Source organism: Eschrichtius robustus, chromosome 12 (assembly GCF_028021215.1).
Source record: "Eschrichtius robustus isolate mEscRob2 chromosome 12, mEscRob2.pri, whole genome shotgun sequence".
NCBI classification, from domain to species: domain Eukaryota; kingdom Metazoa; phylum Chordata; class Mammalia; order Artiodactyla; family Eschrichtiidae; genus Eschrichtius; species Eschrichtius robustus.
Window position 1 is genome coordinate 37,220,088 of NC_090835.1, and position 12,205 is coordinate 37,232,292.

General features: G+C 55.5%; 1 protein-coding gene across 7 annotated transcripts in view; it reads right to left on the reverse strand.

Moving 5' to 3' along the window:
* The window catches only part of TEX264 (testis expressed 264, ER-phagy receptor), a 29,778-nt gene extending 19,434 nt beyond the window's left edge, over positions 1 to 10,344 (reverse strand). For 2 of the 7 annotated variants that reach the window (XM_068558417.1, XM_068558411.1), the window contains exons 1-3: positions 10,249 to 10,344; positions 9,177 to 9,252; positions 6,557 to 6,848 (exon numbers count right to left, since the gene is read on the reverse strand). In XM_068558417.1, coding sequence (XP_068414518.1) covers positions 6,557 to 6,814 — 258 coding nt within the window. In that variant the 5' untranslated portion in view covers positions 6,815 to 6,848; positions 9,177 to 9,252; positions 10,249 to 10,344. Of the gene's footprint in view, positions 1 to 6,556; positions 6,849 to 9,176; positions 9,253 to 9,505; positions 9,621 to 9,809; positions 9,857 to 9,992; positions 10,229 to 10,248 lie in introns of those variants that run through there. The other 5 variants (XM_068558413.1, XM_068558414.1, XM_068558412.1 and 2 more) reach the window with 5 other exon arrangements.
* Between the last annotated feature and the right edge of the window lie 1,861 nt (positions 10,345 to 12,205).

Sequence of the window (12,205 nt, forward strand, 5' to 3'; positions counted from 1 at the left end):
CTTCCAGCTCCACATCCTTCTCAGTCCCCCAAAGGCACCAGAACACCTGTGATCATCCTGCTTAGAACCTTTCAATGGATCCCAATTCACCTCTATGACGAAACTCCCGAGGCCAGCATGCAAGGCTGTCTCAGGGTGGCCCACACAACACACTGCCTGGATTTGTCCACACACTCACCTAGCACTCCTTTTCTGCATCCCTAGGCCTGAGTAGGGGCCAAGACCCACGTGGGCAGGCGCCCACTAATCATGTGAGTGGCAGAGGGAGAGACAAATCCGGGCTCTGGCAAGCCAGCCTTACCAGCCTCCTCTCCTACCACACCCCCACACAGAACTATTTGCAGCTCCCCAAACATGCCACATCCTCCCATGCTTCCTCCCTTTGCGTAGGCTACTTCCTCTGCCTGGAATGTCCTCGTAACCCTACCGCAGAGTCCTTTCTGCCTGGGAAACTCAACCATCCTTCAAGACTCAGCTCAACCCTCCTCCTGAAAGCCTCTGTTGCTCCTCACTAAGCAGCCCCGCCCCTCTGATCCCAAAATGCCCACCAGAGGGAGCAGTCTTGTGCTGCACTGTAAGGAGGTGGCCTCTCCTCCTCCCCACCACTCCAGGCCTCTAGGGGGAAAGGTCCAGGATCCTGTGCACATAAGTTCTTCAGCGATAGTACAGGCATGCATGCATAAACCTGCTCGCACAGGCTCTGCATCATGAGCAAACCTCCTCTCCCTCTACCTTGAAAAAGGAGGAACTCTTGTCATGGGGGAGGGAAGCAGCTAATAAGGAGACAGGGCTCCTGAGATCTTGGGCACGGGGACTCCCTTCCTGCCTGAGCAACTTTTCAATTCCAGAAGTGAGAACACTTCCTGCCCCTTCCCTTGTCCAAGTGGCTAAGGGGCAGACTCGGAGCTTACCCAGCAAGCCCACCACCTGCTAAGCAGCCCCATACCAAGCGGGAGCTGGGAGACAGCTGAACCAGGCACCAGCAAGGAAGAGATGGGACAGGGCCTAAGACAGGCTGGGGAGTGGCAAGGCTGGTCTCAGAGCAGGGGAAGGCTTTCCTGGGCTCCCAGGAGAGCCCAGGCCTACCTCCAGGGGAATGGCCCACTGAGATGGTCAAGGGCCCAGAAAGGAGGAGCATCTTGATGGCTAGAAACCCCACCCACCTTGGTTCAATACAATGTCTTTATTTGGGCCTGACCTTCAAAGGGCAGGCTGGGCCTTCTAGTTCTAGCTGCCTTCTCCCTTTCTTCCCTGTATCAGTCATTTCTCTGGGTACCTATGACCAGAACAAGAGCTGGACCAGAACTAGCACCAGCGAGGAACCATACCAGGGAGACAGGGCAGTGGCCAGACCCACCACCAATTTCAGTAAGGTAGGCCCATCCAGAATCTGCCCTCAGAGCAAAAGTGCTAGGAAAGAGATACCAGAGTTATCTCCTTCAGGCTGTGAGGCCTCTTGAGCCCTAGCATTCTAAGAAGAGGACAATCTACTTGGAACCTACAGCTTCCGGGTACAAGCTGGCCCTACTGCCCCTTCCGGAGAGGCCTTGCAGTACCTTGCTGACCCTGCTGTGTGAGGTCATAGCGAAGAGAGGGTCTCTGCCTGGCCAAGACCTCACTGAATCTGGAAACTGGACAAGATCAATAAATTCCAGGGTCCAGGAAGAAAAAAATGGTGTCAGCTAGCCCAGACCAAACCCAGCCTTTGGGTTCACTAGAAATGGGCCACCCCAGGTCCATAACCTGCATAATCTGACTGGGACAGCTGCACTGTCTGCCAATCCCAGACCCAGAGGGATACCTTGACTCCTCCCTGGCCAGACTACCCAGCCCACCTTTCCACAGGGGCCCGCAGTTAACCTGCTGTGAGCAGAAACCTAGACTCCATCTAGCAGAAAATCATCATGGGGTACCTGGGGTAGGCGATGGCCTGGGCCTCCAGGAAGCATCAGCTCAGCTCACATTCCCATTGCCCTTGTGGAGGGCTCAATCTTGGGAAATCTTACTCCCTCACCCCACCCCTTCCCAGGCTCCATGTGACCTCAGTGCCTCCAGGGAGAGGAGGGGGCACCATCCCCACATATACTGAAGGGGAAGTACGGCACAGGCCTATGTCAGAAAACTCTTACTGGTCTCAGCCCCTGCAGACGTGGTGACCGTAAACCAATTCTCAGTGGACTAGGGGGAAAAAGAAACTTCAGTGTGGTCTAGTTCACTAAAGGCAGTACCCAACCGCCACCAGTCCCCTCCCCAAACCCCTCCATGCCTGGAGGCAGCACCCCCTCCTAGGCCTTGCCCAGGTGAGCTGAACAGGCTGCCATGCTCCACCGGCCTCAGCCAAGCTCCCCACAAGGGCAGGCAAGCAGGCAGGTTACTTAAGCCCCAAACACAGCAGTGGAGGCGGTGGCAGCAGAGGGTGGGGCAGAAGGAGGAGGGCCAGGCTGGCAGACAGGACACGCCCATGGGCACGGCAACAGCAGCCCAGCCACGAGGGCCTGTTCACAGGTCAGAACTGGTTAGGATCAAATAAGGTGCTCAGGGTCCTCTCCACCTCCTTCCCAACACCCAAGGCTCCCAGAGGAACTAGGCCCAGGAGGGGAGGCAAAAGTCACTGTCCAAGCAGGAGAGAGAGGGCAGAACTACACAAGGGCAGGACAGAACTGGGTCTCTGTGTGTGTGTGTGTGCGTGTGCTGAGGGAAGGGGGGTGGAGAGGTGGGGACAGATCCTTGACTGACTCTGGAATCACCCCCTTCCCTTGGCACTTAGAAGAGGAAATGACGAGACTTCCCTGGTGGTCCAGTGGTTAAGACCCAGCACTCCCAATGCAGGGGGCCCGGGTTCAATCCCTGGTCAGGGAACTAGATCCTGAATGCTGAGACTGGGAGCCTGTGTGCCGCAACTAAGACCTGGTGCAGCCAAACAAACAAACAAATAAATATTTTTTTAAAAATCATTGACTTAAAAAAAAAAAAGAGGAAATGGCCACACTCCATGAAGGCGGTGTCCTGGAGAGGAGAGGGACACCTAGGAGCCACTGCCAGGGTCTGTCAACTTCTTGCCACATGCTCCTTCCTTCCTTCCCCCCACCTCCACCAAGGTCCTCAGGGATGAAGAACGGAATCCTTCCTCCTGCACCACAAGAACCACTCGCCCAGATCTTACAGGCTTATCCCATGAGAACTCCAAAATACAGGGCTGGCTGGCTGACATACAGACATACATGTGCATCTCCAGGATATATATGCTCAAGCAGCATCTCATATGAAATGGTCCACTGCAATCGCCACAATCTTGCCTTGTTGGTACCCTTTTCTGTGTCACTTCCTGAGCCCAGAGCCAGACCAGGGGAGCCTCACCAGGCCTTTCTCAGGAACCAGCCTCCTTCTGTCCAGCTGAGGCCTGGAAGGGGTGTGGCTGGGGAGCTGTCAGTCTTATATCTCACGGGGGTGGGCGGCACCCACAGCACACGGCCACCTCTCACCTGGTCACTCACTGCCCCACTCACAGAACCTGAAATAGCCTCACTTCCTCCCACACTCAGAGAAGCAGGTTCTGGCTCCTGTTGTGTTGTGCTGTGCTGGGGAGGGTGGAATGGGGATGGGACACTCCACAGCTCAGCCTATATCCTGTCCCTTCCTTCTGTGAACCATAATACGCAGGGCCCCATGCTGGACACCGCTGTAGGAGGCAGCTAGGGAGCAGAAAGCTTGGCTTCTTGGCCTTCCCCAGGACTGGATGAGGCCTGTCCTTCAGCCTTCCCTGACACCCCCCACCCCGACTGAGACGGCCTGAGGGTTGGGCCCCTTGGTCCCCACTGTGCAGCAGTGCCCAGGACAGAGTGGCACAGACAGGGTGCTCAAATATTTGCTAAATGAAAATAAAAAAGCATGAGTAAACTCAGATAGTACCGCACCTCCTGCTAACTGCTCCTTAGTCTCCTCCTCTATAATATCAGCAGTGTGGACCCAGAGGCTTCAGGTCCTTATGGACCAGATAGTCTGTGATAGCCATGAGCACCTGAAGCCTGGGGGTCCAGGGTTCCCTGAACCTTTTAGGATCTCTGCCAGGCAGGTGAGCCATCGCAGGTGTCAGGGTGTGACCCAGCTCTGAATAGGGACACAAGTTTCTTACAGAGTGACCCAGGACTGGGATGGACAGGATCAGAGGGGCCACTTTAACATATATATTCATTCTCTGTGCCAACCAGACGGTCACAGCCAGGCCTAGGGTCTAAGCCTGGGTTATGAGTGCCCAGCCTAACAACCCCTCATCACACCTAATTAGCATGAGTGTTTTTTCCACCCATTTTTTGTTGTTGTTACAACAACTTCTTGAGGGCAAGGTACTGGGGTGAATGCCTCACCTATGTCACTTAATTTAACCCTTGCCAGCCTACCTATAAGCAGGTATTTTTAACATTACTCTGCAGATGAGGAAATGGAGGCTCAGAGAGGGTATGTGGTATGCCCAATATCACACAGCAGGACAGTGGTGAGACAGAATCAAAACCCAGGACTACTAACCTTGAGTCTGTCCTCTCAGGTCATGGGCCCCCAGACTGGTATCCAAGTCGGGCTGTGCCCAGCCAACCCCGGAAACCCAAGTCCCACCATCTCAGACAGTCCACCACACCTCCAGGAGAGCTGTACGGTGGGCTGCTTGGAGGTGGCTGGGTCAGGAGGCCATAGGGAGAGTGTCCCATGCCAGGATTCTTCTATCTCACTCTTCCCTGAGCCAGCCTCCAGCAATGACCCAAAGGTACGGTGCTGCCTTGGCCCTTTCCCATTCTGGAATTAGCACCTCCAACTCAAGAGGCGATGTACTGCTTCTGGAACAGGACATGCCAGTGAGGAAAGAGGCAGCTGCAAGGACCCTCATCCCTCCCACTGAGGTCTTGCAGAGGGTTCCAACTGGGTCAGATGTGGAAGGAGGGGCAGGGACCAGGGGAGGGTAGAGGAGGGACAGGGACTTACACAAGAGACCCCTGCAAGGGTGGGGGCCCGGCATCTGGTCTAGGAGCTTCCCATAGCCCTGTGCCTGCCCCATCCCACTTGGGTCCCAGTGTTCTTGACTGTCACTTAGTGCCACCTCCGAGCCATGTGACCTCAAAACCTCAATGTCTACTCATCCCTCAACCAGGCCATATCACCTCTCACCCAGACCCAGCCCAATCTCCTCGATGGCCCCCTGCCTCGTCTCCTTCTCTCCTCCACCTGCCATCCGCTTAGTTCCCTAAATCAAAGGTGGCAAATTGTGCTGTACCTTTCCTCCCAACCTACTGTACCTCCCACCACCTGGCCCAGCAAACCCTTCTACATCTTTCTCTGCCCACCACGTGTTCACTTGCCACACTTCCTCTGTCATCCGACATCTGCAGGCCTGCACTTTGCAGTTCCCCTTAGCCAGGAGGCCTTCCCAGTAGAGCAAAATTCTACTTATGACAGAAGACCTCCTCTCTGAGCCTCCCTGGCAGACTTGAGGCAAACCCACAGCTCGCTCAAAGTTCTGTGAGCATCGAACACAGTGTCTTGCTGGAGATGCATCTGTATAGGGCTGACTTGCCAACCACACAAAGCTTCCTGAGGGCAGGGCCATGTCTGTTCATCTCCAGAGTGCAGGTGTCAAGCAGAACCTGGCACAGAGAGGGAGTCAGCACAGCCTTGTTTCGACTGAGTACCCCATTGAGGCCTGTTCAGCACATGGTATGGAGGCTATAGGCCTTGCCCACTTGAGCTCTCCAGGCAAGAAAACCAGAGCTGGGGATTCTCAATGCCTGGTGTGCCAAGGCTCAGAGCTGGAGGCTCCAGCCGGAGGCTGGAGAACCCTTGGCAGAGCTGCCAGCCCATGCAGCTGTGGGCAGCACCACCTCATGGCATGGCAGGAGGCCACATTGGCGAGTCCTGATTCACCACAGGCTGTAAATACAGCCATATGCCCACAGGGTGCCACTGATGTCAGGTTAGTCTCTGACCCCAGCATATTGGACATTCTGGACAGCTCACCTGGCTCCACCTGCCCCCAAAGCACTCTCCCAACCAGGCAGCTTGATGTCCAAAGAAATGCCTTATCCTTGGGCCAGGGGACACCATAATGGCTGGAAGATTCCACCTTCTTTCAGCATGAGAGCTGAAAGAGGGAAGGCAAAGAAACAAGATATGACCCCAAAGAGAGGGCAGCATCTGAAATGGCCTGGTCTTAGAGTGCTGGCTTCAAATGGGGCTGAGGGAGGGACAGAAGAGGAGGCAACAGACCAAGGCCCCCTCAGAGGCTAGGGACTCACAGTGGTGTGGCCCCCTGCACTCAGAAGTCCATGGGCAGAGACAAGCCAGGAAAATTAGATCGGGACAAGTAGAAAGCCAGCATATGGATGTCTGGAGCAGAAGTCCAGATTAAATCTGGAAGGAGCTTCAAGCTCAGAGAGGAGGTGGTGTGCACAGCCAGCTCAACGATTTTCCCACCCCTTCCTCAGAAACCAAAACACCCCTTGCCCAACAAGCCCTGCCCCATGTCTGTCCATGGGGTAGAACCCCAGCCAGCGCCCAGGAGGCTCCTTACCGTGCGGGGGTTGTCATAGTAGACGGCAACGGAGCGGAGCTTGGGGGAGACACTGCAGCTCTCTGTGAAAAGCCGCCCAGTCTCACCATAGGGCCCCACGTGGAACTTGTAGGCCACGGTGACGTTACGGACGGGGGGTGAGCCAGCACTCACTGCCACCCCAGCCAGCAGCCCTGAGTACCCAGCAAAGGCCAGCAGCGTCAGCAGCAGCAGCAGAGTCAGGCCCCCAATCAGGCCCAGGAGTAGCAGGTCCGACATGGCTCTGTGCCCCCCACGCCGCACCCCAAGGCAGCTGCAAAGGAGACAGAAGGAAAAGGTGGCTGGTAGCCTGTCTGACCAATGTGCCCACCTTCCCGCCAGCCAGTTCTGGCCCAACCTCAGCCCTGCCTTGGGTGCTCTGATGCAGGAGAGGCAGGAGCCAGAGGTGTCTACACACAGAGTGACCTAGAAGGGAGTTACAAAGGATGACTGAAGCTACAAGACTCTTTATTTCTTAATCACAACTGTTGAGGCTCTCAGAGCAGCTCTGTCAGCTGGCAGCCTTGGTCACACCTGGGGTAGCTGAGTCATAGAGGGGCACAGGAGTGAGTCAGCCAGGGACATACTCCTAGCCCTGACCAGCCGCCCCTGCTGGGCCAGACGTCAGCCAGCCTGCCTTTTCCCCACATTGCCTCTTCCTTACCACAACTGAGCCACACTGCCTGCCCAGTCTCCCCAAGCCTCATGGGCCACTGCCAGAGGGAGGACGGGCAAGCACAGGACCCAAACACTTATTTAAAAACAGGGAAACCATGAGGAACAAAACGTCAAGGGGAAAAATGTGCCACAGGAAGGGACTCTTGTAGGAAGCTCTCCTTTGCTAAGCACATCTGGCCCGCGAAATACTGCTTTCCAACAAGCTCACCCATCCAGAACCAAAGGAGAGACGAGGTTAAAATAGCCTGAGCAGGCAGAACAAAGTCCAGCACTATGCTTCCCAGACTTGAGCGGAGCTACCGGTGCTAACAAGCTTCATCTCACTTTTCCAGTCCATAGATTAGAATCAGCAAGGAAGAGGAGGAGGAAAAGACTGCTAGAAGTTGGAGACACAACAGGTAGCGGTGAGAGTTAACCACAGCTGGAGCATTTCATCCCATGGTGGAGGGGTGCTAGCCTGGCAGGGAGCCACACCTGGGGTCCACTTGCTGCCCTGTCCCTCCCCCTTCCTTCCCTTCTCCCCAACATCTCCAGATGTTTGGAATTCAGTTTTTGTGGTTCTGATCTCCCCACCTGGCCTCCTGTACTAGGTAGTTTACAGGAAGCCATCCTGGGGTAGGTATGCTGGGGCAGGGCGGCGGTGTCTTTTTTCCTTTTTGTGTATGTCATTTATCTGACAATTCTCCCTCTTCCTCAATGGCCTTTCCCTGTTTCCCCTATTTGCTATTTGCATGGTACAAGCAATAAAGATACTTGTTTCAGGGGAGAAAAAAATAAAAAGCAGAGAAGCTATCAAAGAGCAGGCCTAGGGACACAACACATAGGTTGGTGTATGAGCCATTCAAGACAGACTGCCTGGAACTCCATGAAACTTGGGGCCAGAAGACTAACCCTCTTACACAGAGGGCTTGACCTGCGTCACCCAGGAAAAAAAAAAAATCACACCACAGAGAAGACTATTTAAAGAGGAATGGAAGCATCTGACCCATTGGAGGAACATTCTCACCCCAAGTACTTAAAATTTTAAAAGCTTTAGGAGCTGAAAATCAACATGTCGGCCCTATGGAAAACAGCTGTATGGAATAATTTGTTCCCTGTGGGTTCTGGGTATCAAAATTTTTTGCTGAAAAACTGTCTTTGGAGTCAATGTGCACACAGTGTTTGTCTCACAAAAAACGCAAAGTAAACTTCTAAACCTTTGGCATCATGACCTTGAGGTGTCTCACACTGGTCTTCTCACCGACCCCTGTTCCTGCCCCCCAGCTGCGCTTGTTTTGGACGCATTCCCTGTCCTACTCAACTTGCCTCCAGTTAGTTTCACTCCTGTTTTCTTCGATGATAATGATGATAAATCTTTCACTGAGTACTTACTATATGCCAGGCACTGTCTAAATGTTGAAACACAGCTACTTCATTAATCCTCAAAACCAGGTGGGTATGGATCAGAAAACAAGTGGTTAGAGATTAAGAGGCTTGCCCAAGGTCACAAAAGAACTAAATAGAGCCACCTGGACAAAATGCAGGCAAGGAATCCAAGTAGTCTGATTCCAGGCCCCCACTTCCACTTTCTCTCTCCTCCCTGGGAACAGGACTTCCAGAAAAGCCCAAGCATTTAATCCATGTTGGACATCTCTGAACCCAAGGCTCTCAGCTGGAAGCTCTCAGCATCTAAGTCTCCCACTCATCCTGGGAGTGACCAGCCCTCACTATGACCTACCCCCATCCTCTCAGCTGCACACTCCCTGTCTCCTGAAAGGAGCTTAGTTCCCACCTTTCTCTTCCTCTCGCCTCCTAAACTGCTCAAAAGAGGGGTGAAAGGTACCTGGGGGCCGCAGAGCTTTGGTCAGCCCAGGAAGGAGGCAGGGCAATGGAAATTTCCCCTTTACTCAAGAGAAAGGGAAGGAGAAGGACTGGGGAAGCTCACCTCTAAAGCCAGTCTCAATTTTAGCAACTCATGGCATCCAGCACGGCAGGGACCAAATGCTCCAAGTGCTCCAGGGCTGGGGGCAGAAAGAAAATAACCACTGAGCCGGGCACCCTGCCCTGACTGATCTCTTTTCAGGGAAAGCCCACAGGAGCCTCTACAAGAACTCTCTCCCCGCCCCAAGGTTACACTCTCCACCATGTCCTCAGATCCCTTAGGGAAATCAGAAGCCAAATTCCGCCTCAAAAATGTCATCTCTTCACTAGACCCCTGCTCATATATCCCTGTTCTTGGAGAGCCCTCTTCCTGGAGAGCTCCAGCCACCGCACCTGGCCCTGACACAGCCCCTGCCGCTGACCCTGGGCAGGTTGTGACCCCTCTCGGGCCTCGGTTTCTCCTCAGGTTAGAAGCCCAGGCGGAGCGTCTGGGCGGGCTGCCCCGCGCTGGCTTCCCGAGGCTGCTCACGTGCGCCGCGGCGGCCGGCCTCGCCCTTAAAGGGCCCGCTGCAGGCAAAACTCTGGCACTCGGGGGACGCGGGAAGACGTGGAGTCTGAGGGGCCTGCGCGGGAAGGACGGGACGCTACCTCCACTCTGGGCTTCCAGCCCCTGCTCACCCTCGCCTCGCTTATTTACCCAGCCCTTTTCTTTTCAGCCACGACCTCACGGGGTCCCAGGCACCTCTGCAACTTAAAGGAAGTTAAAAGTTTGCAGCCAACGCTTCGAGGCGCGGCCTCAGGAGACGAGGGCGGAGTTAAAGTACGGTTCTGGCCTCAGTCTTCATGCTCCCCACCCCCTCGCCCGCCCCGGTTCCCTTGCCTCCGGGCGTGCCCTGCACTCGTGGCCGAGGCAGAGGGTGATCCGGGATGGTAGGCTGGTCCAAGGTCGCGTTCGGGCCCTTGGACCGGCCGGGGCGAGCTGTGGGCGAGACGAGATGCAAAGAGCGGCTGGGCCGCGGGGGGTCACGGTGGGGACGCGGGGGGCCCTGAGGTTGCGCCCGGGCGGACTGAGGTCCCAGGCCCTCGGCGCGCGTGGAGCCGCCCCGGCGTGAACACCTCCCCACCCCGGCCCTCACCTCAACTGCCGCCCGCCGCGGACGCCGATCAGCGCACGCGGTTAAGGGCTGAGCCGCGGAGCCTGCGCGCGCCCGCCCGCCGCGCACGCTCGCTCCGCCCCCTCTCGCGGCAGGACGTGGCCGTGGCCGTGGGCGCGTGCGCGCGGGACCCGATGGGCAGAAGCCTGCCCCGCCCCGTATCCAGGGCAACAGACGTGAGCCTGTCAGGGGCCGAGCCCGTCCCGTACCTTCGTGCCTCCCACAAACTACTGGGTTGCAGACGGTGATTTAGGAACAACCTCTTAACTTCTGGGTTGTCGAGAGCACCCCAGACATGAGGGGAAGTAGAGAGGCAGTGTGGGGTCCCGGAAGGCGGCACCGGAAAGGATCGTTTGAAGAGGCCTGGGAAGTGCAGCACGGCAGTAAAAGTCTGGCATTTGTACCACCCTAGTTACTGCTACTTTCTCTCACTGAGGCTTCGCGACAGACCTGGGAACCGGGCAAGGCAGGGCCACTTGCTCCCGTTTTACAGCTGAGGCTCAGGGAAGAAGCAGGATCCAATCTCCGGACAGCGCAAATATCAGCTTCCTACCTCCAACACTCCACCCTTACCTCCCCCTTCCCCCCCCCCCCTCAAACGGAGCACAGGGGTGATCATTCATCCATCCAACATTTATTGAGTACCGCTCCCTGCTAGTACAGTTCTAGGGGCTGCGGATACCAAGTGAACAAAACCAAGGCCCCGCCCTCCTGGAGCTCACCGGGGAAACGCCCCCCTTCCAGGCTCCTCCCTCAGTACCCTAGACGCGGCTGTGGGAGGCAGGTCTGCCCTTCTAGCTTAAGTATTCTAGATAACCCTCCAAGTCAACTGTAAGTTCGTTGAAGACAGGTTCAATCTTCAGCTCGTATTTCTGAGGATCTAGAAACAGCAAAGCACTCTTCTCGGGCCCCAAAGATAAAACCTCGCCCTCTTGAGAGGCCCAGTCTTGCAGTGGAGGGGATGGGGTGATGACAACTATGCTCGTAAGATTGGCTACAAGACAGGCGGGGCCAAGAGCTACTTTGGTGCCCTTCACATAGAGGATTGATGTTTGGGAGGTGAATCATCTTTTTGTGGATCCCATTACTGTACTAGCAAAGGGCAGACTGGACACACAGAGGCACTTGTAGCCGGTTTCCTTTCCTTCTGCTTCACATTTGTTCTGCCCACAGGCAGGGAAGACTGAACCTCACCCACAGGGCTCTGAGCCAACTAGCGGAATGGGTAGCTGACTCCTCAGAGGCACTCAGGGCTGGGCTGGCAGGGTCGTGGCAGTTGTTTTGCTGATGAACATCAGGCACAAGATCAAACCCTTTGGGTGCCCCAGGCAAGAGGACTATACACTTGGAAGCATTTCCTGTGAGACGAGGAAGGGCCAGTGCCCTCAAGAGACAGACAGCCTCTGTATGGTCAGTTCTGCTTCTCAGAAGCTATGAGCTTCTCCCACGAAACTGTTGTCTGGAGCTGCCCTTTCATAACTTGTCCTGTCTGCTCACTTCCTTTAGCTTGGTTGGGGAACTCCAGAGCCCCATGTCAGAGTTCAGGGTGTGCCTTAGAAGCTTCAGCACCTCTGTGGTGAAAGTAGAGTTGGCCTGTGACTGGGGCTGCAGGCCATCAGCCTCCCAGGCTTCATTGCAGGCTGCTCCCAACAAAGCAAGCCCTGTCCTCCCCCGGATCCCTGCAAGGCCTCCACTAGCCACCAGGAGGCAGTAGCCCAGGCACTTTCCACTACCCCTTGCAGCAAGTCTGAGCAGAGCTGATCACCTAGCCATCTGCCTCACCCATGCTCCACTCCCAGTCCTATCTCCCAATAGCACATATTCTCCTCTCATGAGCCCAGACTTGGCCTTTGTCTCCTCCTGCCTTCCTCTGTCCAAAGAATTCCTACAGAAGCGCTTTAACTCTCGCTTAGTAAACTCCAGAGAATGTTTCCCCAAA